The sequence below is a fragment of the Podarcis liolepis genome, assembly GCF_965112155.1.
Source record: "Podarcis liolepis genome assembly, chromosome: 5".
Lineage (NCBI taxonomy): Eukaryota > Metazoa > Chordata > Lepidosauria > Squamata > Lacertidae > Podarcis > Podarcis liolepis.
Genome location: NC_139556.1, coordinates 72,347,942 through 72,370,736, shown reverse-complemented (window position 1 = coordinate 72,370,736; position 22,795 = coordinate 72,347,942). Strand labels below are relative to the sequence as shown.

At 42.5% G+C, this 22,795-nt stretch overlaps 1 protein-coding gene across 2 annotated transcripts in view; it reads left to right on the top strand.

Moving 5' to 3' along the window:
- EPHA4 (EPH receptor A4) overlaps positions 1 to 22,795 on the top strand; it is a 155,898-nt gene that overhangs the window by 108,898 nt on the left and 24,205 nt on the right. For both annotated transcript variants that reach the window (XM_083506371.1, XM_083506372.1), the window contains exons 6-11: positions 3,320 to 3,444; positions 4,653 to 4,812; positions 9,450 to 9,561; positions 15,649 to 15,707; positions 16,753 to 16,866; positions 17,615 to 17,800. In XM_083506371.1, coding sequence (XP_083362497.1) covers positions 3,320 to 3,444; positions 4,653 to 4,812; positions 9,450 to 9,561; positions 15,649 to 15,707; positions 16,753 to 16,866; positions 17,615 to 17,800 — 756 coding nt within the window. The remainder of the gene's footprint in view (positions 1 to 3,319; positions 3,445 to 4,652; positions 4,813 to 9,449; positions 9,562 to 15,648; positions 15,708 to 16,752; positions 16,867 to 17,614; positions 17,801 to 22,795) is intronic.

The following is a 22,795-nucleotide window of genomic DNA, read 5'->3' as shown; positions in this document are numbered from 1 at the left end:
CATTAACGAAGGGATTCGGCTTTCTGGTTGGACTGTCACTAATCTTCTTTTACTGTAGACGGTGGTGGTAACTTATCCTGATTTCCTTCCTTGACTTTTGATGCCACTGCAGAGGGGGAGAGAAAAGAAAAGAAGAACTTATCCTTGAAAAAAGTCTCCTTTGACTTAAAGGTTTTACATGGATATCAAGCCAGGACAGTTGCTTCTGACTGTATTGGGTACCTTCTATAAATAACTTGATAGCACCCCTTTGAACAAAACCTCCCTGTTTCTGTTATTCAGTATATCTTCATGCACATGAGACTCTGGGTGAGGAACAAACAGACAGATGGGTAGACGTGTTGAGGGAGGCAGGAGCAGAGCTCCAGAGTCATTTCTAACAGAGATGCCAAACTGTCAAGCAGTAGATCAAGAAACAGTCTTCCTGACAGACGCAATTCAGCCCAGAGAGTTCCTTTGTGACTATATGTGTGGTGCCTGCTACTTCGTTTTCCTCCCATCAGACCTGTCTGATATGGTCAAGTAGTTTTGAAGCTTTCATGTCCGGTTTTCTTTTTGCTGTTGCTGTTTCATGTGACATTTATCTATTTAGTTATTTAAAACAATTCTCAATGAGGTCCTTTTAAAGATATTAAAATGTTCAATGATAGCTATATTCCCCCCCCCCATAAGATGTGGCTATTTCTTTGGGTCGTTCCCCCCCCCCCCCCCGTATGGGATGGAATTATGATTTCACTTTGAAAGGTCTCCATAGATCTTCACCCTGCAGTTGTTGTTGGTTCCTGTTGTTTTGAAACACCTGCATATTTCTAGGGTTTTAGGGACAAAGGAGGGAATATATTCAGTTTTGGAAGCTGCCTAATCTCTGTCTCTACAGAACAGCTTTTTGCAGATAAGATTTTTTTTAAAATTTCCCTGAATGCCCCCTTTTCTTCCCCAGAGACCCCCATCATTTGTACTGGTGCTTGTCAGTTGTGGCAGGATTTGATAACAGCTGGCTAGAGATGTGACCACACAGTAACAGAACATCAAAGAGTGGGCAGCCTGGATCGTAAATCTTCAGGAAGCCCATTCCTCCAACAGAACTACGAATCTGTTACTGTCATTGTCAAAGGGGAAAGGCATTGTCCCCTGGCCTGTTAAACATCTCAAGTCCGGGCACCAACGATGCTGTACGGTAAACAACCAGGAACATCTATTGAGATGTTTCTCATTTATCCCATTGTTTGTTTTATCTTAGCTCTCCGTATTGCATTCAAAAATGTAATTCTAAAGAAGCGTGGACTTTTATGCATTTTATAGTACTAGTTGAATTGTCAAAAAAGCCTATTGACCTTTTTTATTTTTTGCTCTCCAGTGAAATCAAACTTTACTCAAATCAAGCTCTCTCTAGTTATTGGCTGTGTTGCAGGGTGACCAGTGCCCATGGAGCGTCCTTCCCCTCATTCTCACTTGCACCTCTTTAGGTAGCTGGCAATGACGAATGCCTGCTTGTGTGGACAATTCCTTTTATTTAGATTGCTAGCAGCTTATTGCATGACTCAGTTTGATACCTATCTGATCTTGTGGATCAGGAAAACCTATTTGTTTACTTAGCTAATAACAAATAAAAGCAAAAGGTTGTATCCAGCTAAGTTCTACTCGGCGTAGACCCATTTAAATGAATGAATCTAAGTTAGTCATGCTCCTTAACTTCAATGAGTCTGCGCTGAGCAGGGTTAGCATTGGAATCAACCCAAAGTTGTATGTTCATCAGTAAGCCTAGCGAAGGGTCAAGTGTGAAAACAATAAAGATGAGAGAACATTCATAGGAGACCAGAAGGTCACACAGTCAAATCCTAAAAGCAAGAATGGAGAAAATCTGCTAGAGTTTGTAGCCTATTCTGTGATCATTTACATTCAGATTCACAATTCTACATTGTGAGTCTTCTTTGAAAGTTTTCATGTGTCCTAGTGAAGCAAGAGCAGTATAGTTTATTAGTCAGATATCTGCTTTCAATCTCTGTAGTTCCAGTTAAGGCTGAGGAGAGGGGAATCTGTGGTTTTTGAGCTGTTTCTAGTCAGAGTAGACAGTTCTGTACTTGGCTAGATGGTCCCATGGCTTGACTTGGTATAAAGCAACTTTAGATGTTCAAAGAAAAGTCCTGTGTTAGGCCATAGAGCTTGCTCTTTAACCTCCAGGAATCAGTAGTATATAGGCTCTAGCTCAGTTGGTTAGAGCATGGTGCTGATAATGCCAAGGTTGCAAGCTTAATCTCCATCCAGGACAGCTGCATATTCCTACATTGCAGAAGCTTGGACTAGATGATCCTCAGGGTCCCTTTCAACTCTACAATTCTATATTATGAAAATGCCCTCTCGCCAACCGCCTGAACTCAATTAATGGCGGCTACCTGAGAAGGACCTCATTGGAAGACTGTAACACACAGGAAAGTTAAAATGGGAGGACAAAGTCCTCTGGGCCCTGTCCTACTCCCAACATCATGTAAAGTTTTGCAGGGCCCAGAGGATACCTTTCTCCCAAACCTTTCCAGGTGTTAAAAGTTCCCACTGAGGTCCTTTTCAGGTCCCACTATCCAAGAGTTTCCTCAGTCGCAACTCCTGCTTGCTTCTTGCCACTTTTTCAAATTGCCTGAAAGTGACAGGAAAGTTCATGGAGAGGGAGGGGAATAGGAGGGCTTGCATTGTGTGTGCATGCGAGAGCGATTAAATTGATCAGTTAAGGATTGGCCCAGGTTCTGGATGGGGCCCGAGTCCAATCCTAAATTAATCTAGGAGAACTAATCCAATAAATTAGGTGGCCAATCCTTCTTCTTTGAACTCTACCTCACTAACGATTGTTGCTTAATTTTTATGTAGCATGGTAGCTTAAACTTTATTGTATGTAGCCAGAGATGCTTTTTGCTGGTTTCAGTGTGGTACAAATGTACCAACAGACCTGATGAATGAATGCATGTTACTGATGTCATCAAAGAACATTTCATTACTGCGCCTTGCCAGGGTAGCTTGAAAGACCTAATCAGGGGTCTGAGTCCTAAAAGAATGAAAGGTGGGCACAGAGCCATCAGACCAATGTGATGGGAAAGGAGGAGGCTCCTTACAGGCTATATAGTACAATTTACTGCATGGACAGTGTTTTAATAGTCTTCCCGTGGAGCCAACATGCCTAAGGCTAGGCCTGTGTTGAGTTGCTTTGGTGAGTGTGTCCAAGGGATCTTATATTGCATTTGTGCAAAAGACAAAACAGCCAGCGCCCTCCAATACTTAGGGTTCTTCTGGGAGCCATTGTATAACATTTCCCTCCTTTCTCTCTTGGCAGCTCCATCTCAAATTGCTTTGATCCAAGCTAAAGAAATAACGAGGCACAGTGTGGCACTGGCTTGGCTGGAACCTGACAGGCCGAATGGAGTCATCTTGGAATATGAAGTCAAATATTATGAAAAGGTATTAATTCATCCTGGAGAGATGACTTTTTCTTCCATTATGTTGGATGCCAGGGCCAAATAGGTTTACCTTTGTCATTGTGTAAATGGTCATTATCAGCAACAAGTTTGTTTGCCTATAAAATCATATCCAGTTTGACATTTCATACATTTTAGCAGTTGTACTGAATAACATATTGCACTCACTCCCCCCCCTTTGCTCTGTAGTACTGGTGTCATTTTGTATATTCTCTCACCGTAGGAACTATCTGATTCCAGTGGGGCTATTTATAATGAGAATCAATAGAGCAGAGAAGTAGTGCAACATTAGCCTTACAACAGAGACAGATGTGTAATAATGAAGTATATAGCACAGTAATAATAATGAGCTCTGTATGAGCTGATAGCTTTTGCCCAGAATGATGGTGGCGGTTTGATAGATTTTAATAGAAAATAAAGGAAAGGAAATTACTTTCTTCACCTCCTTCAAGTTATATGGAGACATTTCTACAAATAATTTGTTCCTCCCCCAGTTCAGATCTATGGAAAGAGCTATTTCCTCTCAAGGTTCTCTGCAAAATGAACAATTACTTTCTCTCTCTCTCTCTCTCTCTCTCTCTCTCTCTCTCTCTCTCTTTCTCTCTCTCCCACCCCCTTCACCTTATTTGCTTTTCTAATAATGCCCAAAATGAGTTGTAGATTTTTATTGGAACAAGATTATAGCATTTTTTCCTGACACATTTTCCAAACAGAAAAAACACCAGAATCCACTTTTAAGGAGAGGGGAGCAAAGGAGGAAGGGGAGAGAAGAGTGTTTGGCAGGCATTTCTCACAGTTCTAAACTGGAAGGGGTGGAAGAGAAAGAACTGAGCATGGACAATAAAGTTCTATTTGTTCATCAGAAGGATTGTGATTACAATCTCGGATGTTTTCCAAAAACATATTCACTTGCCTTTAAAAAAAAAGCAAAGCAAACCAGTGATTAACTGACTATCAGTTAATCACTCCTCGATCACTCCTTTGACTTCAGCCAAAGAAGAATGATAAAATGTACAATTCTGCCAATCTCTCATATCACTGAAGATAACAAAAAAATAAAGTTTCCAGTGCTCCTTTGAAAATTCTGTCTCTGTTAGTAACATCCTTATCACAGATTAGGCAACTGGTAAAGTTCCAGAGTTCACAGAGCACTGTTTATTTGCTCTTCTTTCTGTCTTTTCCCCTTGGTAGGACCAAAATGAACGCAGCTATCGCATTGTGAAAACGGCTGCCAGAAACACTGATATCAAGGGCCTGAATCCGTTGACTTCATACGTCTTCCATGTGAGAGCAAGGACAGCAGCTGGCTATGGAGACTTCAGTGGACCCTTTGAGTTCACAACCAACACTGGTAGGTAATAATAACACATCTCTCACTGGTATAATCCTGGGCATCCTTTCTCCTCCTGTCACCATTTTGAAACAGCGCTGCATTTAACTTAATTGAATACAAATGAATGGGTTTCTTGTTGGTTCAGAATCTCTTTGAAGTGCTTGGCGTCTAAATGTGCCAGATCACAGACTTTTCTTTCCATGGCTTCTTCTCAGATTGGAAATGGAGGAAATTGCCCCCCAAAAGAGATGCAAAAGAATCCTATCTACCCGGGCGTAAAAAAACACACACCCTTAGATCATACTATGTTATGATTTACGGCCTGTTAGAGGAGTGCGGTAGGATTTGTCCTTTTTATAGTTATAGTTAGATGCACACATTTTAAATGTGTTATTTATTCTGTGTATTTGGTTTTAAATGATTAGCAAGGTGTTTGGTATTTTATATATTTTATAACTTTTTCACAGAAAGTATGGACTAAATACAATCATCGTCATGATTCAAATACTATGGCAGGGATCAAGCAGGTCCTGCTAAGTAGCAAAATCCTCACAACATCCTTAGACTCTAATAGATCAAAAATTTCCTTTCCCAGTCTCTTCCATCAATACCTAGAAAATGCAGGACATCCTGTCTCCCTTCTGTAAGTCTCTCCACTTCTGCAAGCAGCTGCCAGTCAAGTGATGTCCTGGCTCCCCAACACAGATGCCTCATTCAGACCCTTGGATCGATTATTACCAAAGGCTTTACAGTGGTACCTCGGGTTACATACGCTTCAGGTTACATACACTTCAGATTACAGACTCCTCTACCTCAGAAATAATACCTTGGGTTAAGAACTTTGTTTCAGAATGACAACAGAAAACATGCGGCGGTGGCCCAGTAGCAGCGGGAGGCCCCATTAGCTAAAGTGGTGTTTCAGGTTAAGAACAGTTTCAGGTTAAGAACAGACCGCCGGAACAAATTAAGTACGTAACCAGAGGTACCACTGTATTCCAAAATTCAGGTTTCAGGTACATAGGTCAGGCGTTCAAAACAGTGCTGTAAGATACAATGTCTCAAGCGTTGACTCTCCCTTTGAAGAGTGGAGCAGGCACAGTCATTCGAGTGGATGTCTTGCCAAGGAACAGAGCTGGGCACTCCTGCAGGTAGACCGAGTCTGTTTGCACTGGCGTAGCTGATGGTACACCCTTGAAGATGGAGTCAGGGTTGGCACAAGTGGCTCACTTTCCGACCTAGGCTCATATGCCTTCCCTGGGATGGGAAGTGCTTTGCTAGCTGAAGGCAGTATGGAGACTGGACTGTATGGTTCCCCATCTTCAACAGGTGGGACATCTGATGCCACTGGGGCAGGGCTTTCTCCCAACAAACCACTCACCCCCACCACCGCATCCAGATCAACACACTCATGAGCCCAACTTGCCCCTGCACTCTCTTCTCATTCCACCTCCCTCTTTGACCAGCCCTGCCAAAAAATCTCCACAGGGCTCATAACACGGGATGTGCAGTGTGGTGAGATCATGTCACTAGACGTTTACAGGAGAGAAGGTCGCAGGAGAAACCTTTTTTCATGACAATCTTGCATTCCCTCTAGCTGTAGAGCGTATCCATTTTCATTCTGCACTTGTGAACAGTACAGCAAGTGTTCATTCATCTATATTTGGAAGTGTTGTGTTCATTTGGATTGTGTTCATGCATCTATATTTGGAAGTGTTCAAGAACCAGGACTTTGAAACGCATGTTCATAGGATCCAGAGAGTGATTGCAGAAAATCACATTGTGGATGAAATGAAGCAGTTACGTAAATCCGCCCACAGCAAACATGGTATTTGCTAGCATTTGCATATCCTGTGTGTTTGATGCAAGCTGTTTTCAACATTTTAATGAGGAAGTCTTAATAAGGAACGATACATTGTGTATTACTCTGCACCAAGATCCCCCATTGATTCATGGGGGGGGGGGGATTTAATGGCTTGGCTTCCTTTAATGCTAACATGAGTTCTATGCATAAATCTGCACATCTCAAGTGGCAAAGAATAAATTCCTTATAATAATTATTGGTTCTCTCTTGATAAGCATATTATACATGGATACGTGCTAGGGAGGAACATTGTGTGCTCCCCTTATACTTTTATAAATGCCCACAAGTGGCAACCCTACCTTTAGTTCCTCAGTTTGAGCCTGGCACAGCAGAGAAAGGGTGGCTTAACTGTCTGCAAGGGCTGACCATGCTGCCCTCCGGCCAGTCCTTCCTCTTTGCCAATCACCCTCATGCCAGTTCACTTGGGGCGGGGAATATTGGATGCAGGCATCAGTGGAAACTTTTCTCCTCAGGCTTCCTCTAGGAGAAAAGTCCAAAAAGAGGTTTTTTCTTTACCCTCCCTGCATACCCACCCTTCCTATCTGTGCTTGATCCCATCAATTCTCGTTTAATTCTTGTCATTCTTCTATTTTGACCTTGCTTTGGATTTGGGCTGTCTGCTGATGGAGTCCATTTTATCTCGCTCCCATATTATTTCGGGCCTTTGTCATAGTGAGTCTCTGTTTTGCTTCTGCTTAGAACTAGTGGTTAGCTCTTCAGTTGAAGCCGCAAAACTATAGTATTGGTCAGGGACCATAGTAAGCAGGGTGATTTCCTACAAACCCCCTTCATTATGAGCTTAAGTGATTCAATATTGTGGGCAGCCAATCTCTACAACAGGGCAGTCCAATACATGGCTGGCTCGCGGATCGCATGTGGCCCTCAAGGCCTTTTTTGGTGCCCCTCCCATCCATAAAAATAACTGAGGTTCTGCCCCCCCCCAACAAAAGGCCTGCCCCCCAACAAAAATGCTGTCTACACCCATGATCCAAGCTCTCATGCTGCCATCCCAAAGTCAGGCAAGTGAGGTGTTGAACTTTGGGAAGGAGGAATGAGGGCTCTTGACAGGGTCCTAGAGTCCTCCCAGCTCCTTTCCAAAGCCTAGTTAGCATTTTCCCAACTTGGGGGAGAAGGTGGGAGAGCCAGTGTGGTGTAGTGGTTAAGAGTGATAGACTCGTAATCTGGTGAACCAGGTTCGCTTCCCCGCTCCTCCACATGCAGCTGCTGGGTGACCTTGGGCCAGTCACACTTCTTTGAAGTCTCTCAGCCCCACTCACAGCACAGAGTGTTTGTTGTGGGGGAGGAAGGGAAAGGAGAATGTTAGCCGCTTTGAAACTCCTTAAAGGGAGTGAAAGGCGGGATATCAAATCCAAACTCCTCCTCCTCTTCTTCTTCTTCTTCTTCTTCTTCTTCTTCTTCTTCTTCGATCCTGCCAGAGCCTCGGGCCCCCTTCCCAAAGACCTGAGCCTCACTTCTCTGGCTTTGGGAAGACAGCATGAGGGCTGAGTAAGGGTCAAATTTTGGGTCAACATGCAAAAAGGCAGTGTGAGGCCCGTGGGTTCCGTATTGAAGTACTCTGGCGGCCTACTTTGTATGAAAAGTTGGACCACCCTGCTCTACAAGGATTCTTTTCTGCAGGATGAATCCAAGTTGTTCATAGCCACAAGACATTCCATCCTGCCTGAGCTATTCAGCAGTTGTGCTGATCAGTGCATAGCTCAGTGGTAGAGCACATGTTCTCCTTCCAAAAGTCTGCATGTTCAATTAATAGCTCTCCAGTTAAATGATCCCAGTGAACAGGGATGAGAAAGACCTCAGCCTGAGACTGGCTATCAGGGAAGAAGAAGAAGAAGAAGTAGAAGAGTTTGGATTTGATATCCCGCCTTTCACTCCCTTTAAGGAGTCTCAAAGCGGCTAACATTCTCCTTTCCCTTCCTCCCCCACAACAATCACTCTGGGAAGGCAATATTGTGCTGGATAGACCAATAGCCCCAGTTGATATGGTGGCTTTGTGCATTCACTTATTTCCTCCTCGAGATGACCCTCTTGGCAATCAGGCTGCCAATAGCAACTGCCAATCACATATTTTCCCATCAAATACAAAAGTTCTCATTTGATGAAACTGTGGCTTGCGCTACACCTAACTGGTGGTCTCATTCTTCAGTCCCTTGGTCTCCCCACTTTGGAAGTAAAATGTACAGCTATTTGTACATTCTGTCTGCATTCAACAGACGTAAAAAGCATGATGGCTTCTTGAGATAACAGGCGGCAAAGGATATTTAATTTCCATTGCACAGAGAAACGTTAATCAGTTCAGGTTGTGCCTATTGGTGTTAACATCCCTCAGGCAGCGCACATGAAAACGGGCCGTGCTCTAGCCCGCTTTAAGATAGTTGAAAACATCTTGTTCTGTTTGAGTCTGCCTCTTGCTCATAGTCAAGGAATGAGCATCTGGTCCATTTTAAATCAAATAAAATGGGAAGCAGCTCAGTGGGCGCTAAATCAGCCATTATACTCTCAGGGTAGACATGAAGGGGAGAAAGAGGGGAGTCCTTATTCTCGATGAGTTTCCCCCCCAAAACCATTATTGAGCATAATGCCTTTTGCTAATTAAGGCCCTCCTGGAAAATTATGGCAAATGAATAGCTAATGAAAAGGCCCAAGAGTGGCTTTGAGTGGTGCATTGAACTGCGTCTGTCTGCCCATCAGCTGCAGAACCAAGCACTCTTCCCTGTGTTGTTCCTGCCTGTAACATAACTACAGAATGTTAACAGATATCTTTTTCTCTTTCTAGTCCCGTCTCCCATCATTGGCGAAGGTACCAACCCCACAGTCCTTCTGGTCTCCGTGGCTGGCAGTGTTGTCCTTGTGGTCATTCTCATTGCTGCCTTTGTCATCAGCAGGAGGTAAGAACTTAAGCTCCCCTTCTTTCCCCCCTTCTCTTTCATGAGGCAGCTTTTTGTCTCTCCCCCAAACAAAGCTAAATTCTTTGATTAGCATCATAAACAGTGCATTTGCATCACAAGCCCTCTCCTGTGTTGCTTTGATCTTCTCAACATCGCTACCACAGCAGCATGCAGTGTAATGGTAATAGTTCTGGAGTTATTTGCCCTTCAAATGCAAAACCAATCCTTGGGATAGGCTGGTGGTGGTGGGAGGTTTTAAGATGCAAGCCAACAACATGAGATCTAAAGAGAGACTGTAATTTGATGTAGGGTTTTAATGAATGCATCATTCTGGGCTGACAGCATTTTATAGGAGAAGTGCCAGGGCAATGGGGATGGGGGTGGAGAAACGGAACAACCCCCTGCATCTGAGCTTATACAGAGAGAGAAAAGATGCCGCCTTGATTTTCTGATGGCTTCTGCATTTGGCCACATCAGTAGTTGTTGCCTCTACAGAACAAAAAGGAAGGTGCACTTAAACACTAAATTCCACAATTTTGTATGCCAGGCAGGTTAGACAACACTTTTTTTTTCCATCACTAGGCTCCCAAAGACAGGAAAGCAATTATTTCAGCTTCTAGAAGTGTAAATACATTTATGGGTTTAGCTTTTTAAAAAACAGTCTGCTCAGTAGTATTTTCCTGGACTAGCCTCAGGTGGGGATAGGAAGGCAGAATAAGGAAAAGGAAGTTATTAAGACCACATAGTCCCTGGAATAAAAGGTTAAATAAAGAGAATATTGCTTTTTCCACCCCCAAATGCTTACAATTAGCATGTGCTTTTTTTGAGAAGGTGATTAACATGATGGAGAAGTAATTCTCTTTCTTTTCCCAATCAAGAAAAGCATCAAAAATGGATGGGAGGGGATCTCCTCACAAATCCCCTACAAGACAAGTACTGAAAATACGACAATGGACTAGATGAATATTTAGTCTGCTCCAGCATGGCTGTTTTTATGTTCTTGTACTCTATAAATAAGATCAGGTTCCTTTTGTTTCACTTTCTTACTGCAAATTGTTTTCTCCTTTAAAAAAAGAAAAGCACACACTGTTAAATCCATGGGGTTATAATATCTGATAAGTAGTCGTTCGCCGTAATGGATTTCAGTGGGTGGTTCGCCTGGTTCACCAGCCTCCACGCTGACAGGAGGAAAAGTACATATGAAAATGTATTGCAGAGAGATAGGTTTATTAAAAGCCATTGCTACAGAAAATAGCATCACTGAGCCTGATGACTTGAAACCCCCTCTGCTTTTATTGATCACTTTATTATTTAAGGCAGGATTGATAGTGAGGTGCATTGGATTTCTAATTACGAGTTGCCACCTTGGAGGATTCTGCCTGCCGAGTCTCGCTGAGATTATTCCTTTACCAGCTTCCCCATTTTTATTTTTTTATAAAATGCCACTTCCCTAGGCTGATAAACAGTGCCTGGTGATTGGTCCTCAATGGATCACTTTTTAGAAAATGAAACGTCAACCCCTTGCCCTCCTATTGATTCTCTTTAGTAGTGGCCATAAAGCTGTCAAAGGAAAGGCTGTTGGGAGCCAGGTAGCTGACAGACTTGCTGGAGGAGCTGATGTGTTTGCCGCCAACACTTATTTCACCCTCAAGCCGCCTCCTTAGTTATCTCTGCCTTGGAAGGGTTCCAATTGGGTGGAAACAAATAAAGAGGTGTCCATACTCTTAAGAATGGGAGCTTGGCCCAGCCCCTTCTGGGGGAAGGATAAACAGAAGCAAATGGGCAGTGGGCTCAAAGATGTAGCTCTGACATGCAAAACACCAAGGCCTGTACAGATCTTGTGCAGTAATTGAAATGCTCAAAGAAAGTCCCATAGTTCCCCTTGCTGGATTCTCAGTGATTTCTACATGCTTCACAGTCTGTTTAAAGTTGTTCCGAGCAGCATCATTAAGTAATACAAGCTAAGCAAGTCTCTCTGTGAGGGACATCCAAGTTTCTTTTCTGGATACCAAAATTTACTTACTAGGTTTGTTTGTAAACTTAAAACCCAGTTTTTAAGCTAGAAGTGTTGCCACGACCTAGGAAGAAAATAAGACACCACAACATGGGGTATGTTGAGGTGAACTGTGAGTGGTATGGATGCAAACTCCGCCCCCAGCACCACTGGACATTTTGCGCAAAGATTGGAAGATGGGTCCTACATAGCCGGGGGCGTTGGTGCAAGCCTTGCATTTAACACTTCATATGTCCAGGCAAATGCCTCACCATGCCTTTAAAGGTAGAGGTAAAGGACCCCTGACAGTTAAGTCCTGTTGTGAACGATTCTGGGGTTGTGGTGCTCATCTCGCTTTACTGGCCGAGGGAGCCAATGTTTGTCCTCAGACAGTTTTTCCGGGTCATTTGGCCAGCATGACTAAGTCGCTTCTGGTGAAACCAGAGCAGAACACGGAAACGCTGTTTACCTTGCTGCCGGAGCAGTACCTACTTATCTATTTGCACTTTGACGTGCTTTCAAACTGCTAGGTTGGCAGCAGCTGGGACTGAGCAATGGGAGCTCACCTCCTCGCAGGGATTCAAACCATCGACCTTCCGATTGGCAAGCCCAAGAGGCTCAGTGATTTAGACCACAGTGCCACCCGCATCCCTTGCCATGACTTTAGCATGAAGCAAATGTGAACTGAGAAAAAAGAGTATTAAATCTTTCAGTGCTAGCTCAAATCAGCAAAGGATGGATAGCAGATTGAATGTTTCACAGCAGCTTTCATCAAGCATAGCTATTTCAAACAGCAATTTTGTGCGTTTTCAGAGGTTAGAATGCATGGTTTGGGCTACCTCATACAGTTGTTTGATGGGGTCTGAGCTTCCTCCCTGAGCCCCACCCCTGAGGATCATTTCTGGTTCTGCTACCCCCTACTCAATCTTGTGGCTGTGGATGATTTCTCCCACTCTCCCCAAATGGCTTTCTCCATGGTGATCCTAAATGTCCTGTCATTCCCCCCCACCCCAGACCAAACTGCTTCTGGCTTCCAATTAATATTTTAAAATTAATGGTTAAATTGCCATGGCTGTGATTTTGTTATGTTTTAAAACTTGATGTCAATTGACTTGTCAGGGGCATGTTCCCTGAAAGACTGCCTCCCAAGGTGTAAAAGCAAAGATGGTAGAATTTGGCCTTGCACAGGGAGTCGTCTTGGAAACAAACTCTTGATACTCACCTACTGATTGGTCACCTAGTAATCTCTAGAAAACTTGATGCTGGTTCACTCTCTGAGCAAACCATTTGCATCTATTATGCTGCTGTGGTGTTTTAAAGTATATTTTTATCGGTTTCTAAAACTGCTGTACACTTCTCCTTCAGTGCTGATTTTAGAACGGAAGGGTGGGATTGAAACATTTTCTGTAAATAATAAATAAAATGAAAGGATTCCAGAGCAACACACTGAGAGCCCTGAAAATTAGTGCCGCAGGGTGCTTTGTAAAAGAAGAATTGGAAGGCAGAATGGGTCTTGTTAGGTTTTGGATCTTAGAATTCCTTATTATAGCACAAGCTTGGTAAATCCAGGTATCTCAAATGAAACAGCCAGAGCTCCACCAAGGCCCCTGTAGGGATGATGCCCCTGGCATCCCACCTTGTCATATCCTTCTGTTTGGGAACACACTATTCAGGAATCTTTGAGCTGCCTTTGTGTTCCCCACATTGGCCTGTCAAAGGCTGGAGTTGCCAACTCTGGTGTGTTGGCTTGACTGGGAGAGAAGCTTGTGGGGCTCCTGCTGTTTTGCTACAATACCTGCTAATACCCCTTGGCTCCCACTTTGTCATTTGCGGTGCATGCCTGTCAGGCTGAGGACCCGCCTCTTTTTTATCTGGAAGTCCCACCTGTAGGCTTTGCCTGCCTCTCTGACCCCTGCAGTTTTTCCACAGCGCCTGCTTTCCCTTCCTGATCCCCGCCTCCCATTTAATCACTGTCACCCAAATCCCTGTAATTACGGGGCTGAGCTCTGCGACAAAGGTTTCTTTCTGTCATTCAGGTGAGCTGTCTGTGAATGTCAGTTTGTGTCCAGCATTCCTCAGGGCCTCCAGAGAACTTCCCATGCCCTCCCAGTGACTCAGTAATGAGCAGATGGGTGGGGGGCAAGAGGAAAGTATCTTTTCAAGACAAAAGGCCCCAGCAGTTTCCCGCCCTGAGCAAAAGCTCAACAGGTGACAAAGGTAGAGCTGAAGTGAATAGGAGGTTGGGAAGCCTTTATTTAGAAGCTAATAAGCTGTAATTAAAGACTGAAAAGTATTCATTGCGCTTCCTTCTAGCTTCCCTTTGGGGGGGGAGGGGGGAGGGAGTTTTTCCACAGTGGTGCTCTTTTAGACCAAAGAAAGATAACTAGGATTTTAAAAGTTACTGGGGGCTTCCTCCCCGCCCCATCCATAACATAATCATTCCTTGGGGGTTTGGTGTAAAATTCAGTGTGTTGTGTGCCAGTTGCAATATAATAATCTATTCAGCTCATTCTGAATAGATTATTATATTGCCACTGGCACACCAAATCAATGGGGATACTTTAGAGTGAGCAGGCCTTCTGCACGTTTGCTTGTTGCAGAAATGTCTATATCGCCCTTCAGGATGCATTTCCAGTGTGTTTGTCCTGGGGTGTCTTTGTTGGTATAATGTGTACCATGAAGTACTTGTGTAACAGTTGGGCATATATGCACTCCTTCGCTCATATAGGAGCATTATGTTGCAATCCTGCACGCACTTACCTGAAAGTAAGCGCCATTGAGCTCAATGAGATTTGGTTTTGGGTAGATAAGTCTAGGATTGCACTGCATGGGGGCTGCTCTTACAACCAATAAGCAATGATAGGAGTTAAATTCTTCTTTCTTTTAGAGGCAGTGCATCAAATTGCATATTGATTTATATCGCATCCTCTGCCCAGTATACTGCCCTCTAATTTTTATACTTAGAAAAGACAACATTTATATGCAGTCACAATTAAAATTGCTTAAATGCCCTCAGCAGAAGGATGAGTAGTGATCACATGCGGTCAGTCTTGTTTCTTTTTTTGTTGGCAAATATACGCAACAGTGCCCAAAATGCTTCCTGTGACACCATGAAAGTTCTGATGTCAGCAATATTAAAGAAAAGACGTAGGTTCCCATAGGAAAAACAAAAAAAGCAGCAGTAGACTCACTTGGGGGAAACATTGAATTATAATTGCTAAATAGTACTTGTGCTTTCGGAATTTTCCTGTTCTGACCCTGAGATCCTGAGAACCTAGAGAGATGCAGGGACCAGCTGAACTTTGTAAATGTTCTTTACCATGTGAAAATCTTTCCTTTACCAAAGCACTTCTTTTATTAGATTCCCTTAGATCTTTGTTTATCAAAGGGCTTTAAAAAAACAACAGCAGCTAAGGTTGCAAATATTATGAGCCTTTCATGTATTGTTATATGTATAGTCTTAATATTAATCTGTAGGATTAATGTTCACATGTGTAGAATTAAAATAGTTTTATCAGGTATATGTGGCTGTTCACATTGAAATATGAGCTAGAATCTACTTGAGAATCTGTTGATTCCACATATGCTGCATTTTTCTATATTTCATTTCCTTGTGACCTGTGTGTATATGTACCTGCAGTTCAGGATAATGCTGCTGGAATGGACTATGAAAGTTTGTGACATACTAAATAGTTTCAGATTTAAGGTGCCAGAAGACTTCTTTCTATTTTTACATACGAATCTCGTCATTCACACACACTTTTCAATTGTTTGCTCACATTGAATTTATTTAACCTTTTCAAAACTGACCACAGATGATGATGAAGATTTACGTTTTGAAGCAAGATGCACATACAAAAATCCCTTTTCCTCAGATGCAAGGATCTTTTCTTTGATGGCAACAATTAATGCAATATAAGCAACCTGACAACTCTTGTAATGCAGGCGGGGCTGTGTTAAGTCATCAACTATGGTAGCACAGAGAACTTGTTTTGGCAGGCGCAGTGATTCAGGTCTTGGCAGGCCCAGAAGACACTTGAGTTCACCACTAAGTAAGATATTTATTTTGATTTGCTCTTTTTTCATTCCAACAGACGGAGCAAGTATAGTAAGGCCAAGCAAGAAGCAGATGAGGAGAAACATTTGAATCAAGGTAAAAAACATTGATGCTTGGTTTTCCGATCTGGTTCAGAAAGCATGTCCTGTGTGTGTTCTGAAGCTTAGAAAATAAGAAATGACATTTCCTTAGATGTGACTTTGCAGCTTGCTTTCTCCAAAGCTGAGAATTTGTGTCCCGGTTCACAAGCTGCATTGGTTATGTGGCTTCGTAGTTGGTAGCCTTTTCCAAAGGGTAGACTCACATCTCACACAAGCAGCCCCTTGTAAAAGCAGCGCTTAATTGTATGTGATCAACGTAGTGCCTAAACATACCTAACGAGCAAAAAAGAGCCTCTTTACTTGAGGAATATTCAGTGGGTTGGGAGACATGATGTCATACTTCCACATTACTTGCTTTTTTATAGCGTTGCAGGATTTATTTGGAGACTGGATAATATGGAGTGGGCTTGATCTCAGTGGGACTTATTCCTGAGTAGATGTGTTTAGGGTTGTGCTGTCAATTGAAGTTACAGTTTGAGGTTCAGTGTGGGGAACTGAAACAGATTGAAAAGTTCCGGTTCGCGTACAGATCTGGGGCATGAACAGCTATGTATCTCTACCAATATGCTGCTCGTTTGTTTTTCATGCTGTCACCAAAAAGCTGTGTTGCTGCTCAAAATATACTTGCTCAAAAACCCAGTTGCTTGCTGGTTTACCAATGCTGTGGTGCTATTCACACAATTTACAATCTAATCCAAAACCCACTTACCTAAGAGTATGTTGTTAATGTGTAAAACCTTCCTCCGTTGTACAAAATGATCAGCACTTTGCCCTTTTATCCTAAATTTATTTATTTTTGTGGTAGGCTGGCCTTTAATATAGTTCAGGTACCAGATCAATTCATTCCCAGGCAAAGCCTGATTATCTATTTGACTGTATAGAGAAGACTCATCTCTGCATATTAAAGCACATGACTGAATTTTTGTGGGTGTGTATTTCTTTTGTCACCCAGCCTTTTGACTGCCCACTGAGGATATATACTAATGATCCTTCATTCGTACATGGATTACATAACTAGACAAGGCATCTTTGTGTTGCAGGTGTTAGAACGTATGTTGATCCCTTTACATATGAGGACCCCAACCAAGCTGTGCGAGAATTTGCGAAAGAAATTGATGCTTCCTGCATAAAGATTGAAAAAGTCATTGGTGTCGGTAAGCTCAAGTCATGACCATGTCAGACACTGCAGTCATACCTCAGGTTGAAGTAGCTTCGGGTTTCGTGTTTTCGGGTTGCGCTCCGCGGCGACCCAGAAGTAATGGAACACGTTACTTCTGGGTTTCGCTGCTCGCGCATGTGCAGATGCTCAAAATGGTGTCATGTTCATGCACAGGCGCGGCGAATCACGACACGTGCAGACGCGGGTTGCATTTTCTTCAGGATGCGAACGGGGCTCTGGAACAGGTCCCGTTCACATCCAGAAGTACCACTGTAATAAATTCATAATGATGGAAGGTTTACTGTGGTTTTAATTTCCTGGAAATTGTTTTATTTCAATCTTTATTTGGCAGTTTTCTATCCCACCTTTCTACATTTTCAGTCTTCAAGATAGCTTACAAAGACTTTTGAGTAAAGTTGTTTACCTTCTCAACAAGGTAAACATTCTTTAGTGAATTAATTTAATTGAATAAAACAACTGTTTTGCTGTTGTTCATCATAGTCATATTGTATTCCCCCTCACAAAAAGACTAAAATAAGTAAGCCAAGCAAAAAGAAAATCCCAAAGGAGATTGGAAAGTGTATTACACATACGAATAACCAAAACTGAAGGCTAGCAAACATTCACAGAATCTTCTAGAATCTCTATGGCATCAGTTAAAACATCATGGAGTTAAAATCACACAGTGACTTAGTTGCCATCAGGTCTTTCATGGTTGGCCTTTGGGTCTCCCTTCTCTGCAGGTGAATTTGGTGAAGTTTGCAGTGGCCGTTTGAAGGTGCCGGGAAAGAGGGAGATCTGTGTTGCTATCAAGACACTGAAAGCTGGATACACAGACAAACAAAGAAGGGACTTCTTGAGTGAGGCCAGTATCATGGGACAATTTGACCATCCCAACATCATCCACTTGGAAGGGGTGGTTACGAAATGTAAGTAGGACACAACCTGTTGCCAAATGTGTGATCATGTCTTTGACCAGGACAGTTTGGAAGTCACTATGAAATTAAATCAGCACAGAGCTTTTGCCATTCCTGCTTTGAAATGACAGATGGAACAGATCCACCGATAGCTAATAGGAGGAAATCAGTGTAGCACTTGTCATTAATCTTCTTGTCAGCTATAAATGGTTTTATGGTTGCAGCCGATACCCTATCTTTGAGCAAGTTGTGCATAGTTTTACAAGGAAATGTAATACTACACAGTTTTAAGGGGTAAGGAGGAATGTGATGGAAGGATGCTTTGGTTTGAAGTGAGTTTTTTTCCACCTCTTTTTATTGGTATGCCAGGTGGGTACTTCTGAAAGTCATCTCTTTTTTTTAGGATTGCAGTGACTTTCAGTCGGATGAAGGGAAAGCAGATGGTAATCAAGGCACCTAAAATATTTCATAAGAGACCAAGCACAATAAACCTGCGAGCTTTTATGCTTTAAGTCTTTAGGCACAGATGTAGGGAGCAGGCCTTTCAAAAGAAAATAACCCTGTCCTTAGCAAGAGGCATGTTTGTGTGCTCTTTCTGATTTTCGTCTTTGGTGCCGTTGCTTCTATTTCAAGCAACACCTGGTCAAGAATATATTCCCCTCCTCTCTTCTCTCCCTTTTAAAGACGATTAGCAGTCACTGTACCAATGAACGCCAGTCTAAGCCAGAAGAGAGCAAAATCCCACAGTCAAGATTTTCAAGCCAGAACTGGAATGCACCTGTGAAGCTTGTAGACTCAAGTAAAAGTATGCTGGAGAGGCCCTCACTGTTTGAGGTGGCTCTGATCCAGATAGATCACTGAATATAGCTTCAAAACATGGCCAGTATCTGTTTATATTTCAGGTCCTATTTTTGTTAGGATTGCAGTCGCTGGTTGTAGGGCAGGACTTTTGTCCATTTATTGTTGTTTTTAATTGTCCTTGCTTGAGCAAAATATTTGGGAACTCACAAACACACAAAACTTGTAGCGTATCCCAGCTATATCTGGGCTTTGTGAAAATGTAGCTCTGTGATTGATACTGTGAGCAAGCAGCATGCCTTTCAGGAGCCGGAGACAGGAGTAGGTTAGCAGTAAAATACCTGGGGTTAGTGAAGTTAACTCTTTATTCAAAGAAACCAAAACAATGCAGGCCTAGTGATCCCAACAGCTCTTCCCAGTAGGTCATGCCCCAATGAGGTAGTCACGAGAACTGAAGGTCCCCGCCTTCCCACTGCTCTCTAAGGCTCCTCTCCTGTTCCTTCCTTAGCAGCCCAAGGCTTCATCTTCTTGTCTCTCATTTGTCCACCCCCTTCATTTTCCTGCATGTTCTGGGAGACCAGGCATGGAAGGAAGCTTCTCGCAGCAGGAGAAGGAGACTCCCTGGATTCTTCTGCAGCCTGCTTCATCTCTTCTTCTTGCCCCCTCTCCTCTCTAGCCTCTGCTTCTGGGCTGTCTTTTGCCACCATCTCTTTCTGCTCACTAAACACTGTTACCTCTTCAGCTTCCAATGCCTCCCCCCGCCCCAGTCTGCTCCCTCTTTTCCCTCTCACCACTCGTGGTCATCCCACCACCAATCCCCTGGATCTGAACCTTCTTCCCTTGGAGGCCAGCTTGTTCTTCCCATGACAGCGCCTCCCTTGATTCTGCCAGTATTGAGAAGCTGGTATGTTCAAAAATTACTGCAGAAGAACAAACACCTTAGCTCTGTCAGCTTGTGTTGCCTCAGGAATCACAAATTAAACATACCAGTCTCAAAGTGCCAGTGAACTGCCTGCAGCATGGAACTAATAACAATGGGTTTTCATTGTTTCTTAAGGTGTTCCCCCCCCCCTTTCTAAGGAAATCCTGGTATGAGTCTGGGATGTGTGAACCTCCCTTTCCTCACTGAGAAAGTAATGCATTATCTGAAAGGCACTGAGGAATCATGTGGTTTGGGGACACGGAAGGCTGTCAGTGGAGGGAGCTGTTGATAGAAATTTTATCAAATTTTCTTGGAAACCGTGGAACCATAGAATTTTAGAGTTGGAAGAGATCCTAAAGATCATCTGGTTCAATCCCCAGCAATGCAGGAATATGCAGCTGTCCCATACGGGGATCAAACCTGCAACCTAGGTGTTATCAGCAACACCACACTCTATCCAGCTGAGCTATTCACATGCGCAAATAAAGGCAGCATAGCCCATTTAACTACTTCAACTACTTCATCAAGTTTAGCCTTGATGAAAGGGCCAAGGAGTTGTGACTCTGCTTTTAAAAATTAGATCTTCAACTTCATTGAGGAACCTAAGCCCTTTAAATGAGATGCTTTAATTTGTACAAATATATACATTTCAGAAATTGATTAAATGGTTAAAGCCTGATAATTAATTGGTTAAAATCATGGTAATGAATTGATAGCACTGTGTTTTTTTGAACTATATTCTACAAGTTGTGACCAGGGCTTGTTTCTGTAATTGCTGAAAATACACATACTTGGAATTGTGGGGTTTTTTTTGGTTAACTGGCTATCTTATTTGGATATTAAGTAGAGCACTATACTACATCAAATCAAAATGTTCTTAAAAGCATACATGTTACAGGTATATTTCCTTCAAAAAGAGGTTTCTTTTTAGGCCACCGTGTGTTTGCTATAGACATTGATTTTCATACCACCTTGGTAAAACAGAGAATCAACAAGGGAATCTTTGTATTGAAATCCCACTGAGGCTTTTAAACCCCCCCCCCCAAGCTGGTACAGCTGTAACAGTTATAAATGAGTGCATACTATTTGCATAATGTACTTGTCACTGCATTAAAATGATTTTAAATTCCCAGCAGAAGGTGGGAGACCAAACCAAGTGTCTTCTATTGCCTGGCTCCCTGTAGTTCATGCTTTTGCTACAAACCATCGTAGACACCTCCAAGCCATCACCATTTGGCAAACCGAGTTTCTTAAGTAGACATTTATCTCAATTTTCCCCTGTATGTTTACGGAGCGTTGGTGAAAAATGGCTACATTTAAAGTTTCTGAAATTGCAACACAAGATCGATTGTTGGGGCAGATGTGTGGGTGCGTGTTTGTGTGTGAGAGAGAGAGATGAGGAAAGAGACTAGTATGAATGCACTATTAGTGGCAAGTCAAGTGCTATTAATAATCAACTTCATGATGACAAGCTACCCCAATTAAACTCCATGGAGAAAAGTCTATGGCTACATTTGTTCATATTGTATGGTTACTTTTGCAGTCACAAGACAATGGTACCAAAATCAAACAGGTCCGCCACTGAATCCAATACATCATACTTTAAATAAGAAAGTTGTTTAGTCCTTTCCAAAGTGTGCAATCAAATTCCATTAAACAGTGGATCCCTCCAATTACTCAGTTCCACACAGGGTTTAGCATATGCTGGCTGCAAAATCGCAGTCCAAGAGGGATAAGACAGTGCTTTGACTCCATCTAGACCTCTTTGTCACCCCTTCAACACTGCATTGCCTAGGTTCAATAACTAATGGAGTTGTGCATTAATATATTCAAATGAAGAGTGTCTCTTATTTCTTTAAATTGACAAAGTACCTTTTGATTGCAGAAGGTTAATTAAAACCTATTTAGATGTATTTGTTCTGTCAAGTGACTCTAAGTCACAGTTGCAAAGTGTAAATGACATGGGGAAATATGCAGATTGGATCTAAGTGGGTTCCTTACTCACTGATGAATATTGGGAGGGGTGAATGTTCATATATCAAGAGGGTGGTTTTCCTCAGTCTTTGCCTTTAAGTATTTGTATTCCCGGCCAGAATTTCTAAGCTCATATTGATACAGCTGCCCTGGATTTTTGTGCATGTGCACGGGGGGGGGGGGGGAACAACTTTGACTCATGCAAATAAGATAGTTAGGGCTGCAGATGCCTGATTTCCATTTCACTTTAACGTAAAGACTGGCTTGCATACGTAAACGTGGAATAAGATGAGGGACAGGACTGTTTTGGCACTAGCTGAAGTAGCAAGGGAATCATGAACATACAGGTTCTGTGGAGAGGCTGGCCTCAGGCCAGCTGTCCCTAAATAAAAATGGAAAAGTGAAAGAGGTACAGGCTATTAATATGCCTTAGCATACTGTTTTCTAATCAGAAAAAGTTATTTCTGAAATAGGAGCTCCTAGTAGAATTGCAAGTGGAGGTAACCTGCTGAGTGAAAAATGTGCTAATGTAGATACAATTATAGGAGCTATTCCGTGTGAAAATATTTCACAGACCCGCAATTTTCCTAAGCAAATGTTTGAGCAGATTGATTTTTTTGTTGTTCTGTTAAAATATGTTTTCTTTTACTCCAGATCTTTCCACACACAAACACATTCTGTTTACCCAAATAAGAGTATACGTGAAAGCCTCACCTCCTGATCCATTCGTGGCATGTTATGAAACAAAATTTAGACTGGAAGAGGTTTAGAAAAATTAGCTACTCTCTCCCATGAGTTCTTGTGCCTGGCTAACAAGCCCTATCTTAGTCTTTGAGAATTGTGGATCTTAGGCAATCATTAGGAATGCTCACACATTCGAACTTGAAAGAAGCAATTCCCTTTGAGGACAGTTAGTTATGTGAAATGGGTTAGTTTATAAGTAATGTAACACTAAACTGTGGAATGGGCCTCAGCTAGGCCTTGGGCTAACAGCTCCTCCTTCCCGCTTCTCTTTCCAGAAGAAGGACTTTGCTGGCTTATGTTTTTTATTTCAAGGAATCCTGGCGGGCTGTTTCATACCACTGTGGTTTAAAACAAACCCTAGCCAGTTTTTAAATAAGTCAGATTCAACCATGAATCATAAAGCTGGATTATTAAACCAGCCCAAGTTTGTTTTAAACTATCATCTCTATTTTGTTTGTAACAAGTAGCCAGGATTCTTGGACACTGAAAGCACATGCTAATGAAGTCCTTATCCTCACTGCGCAGGAAAATGAGGGAGAGTGTATAAGTCCAAGACTTTACTTGAGTTC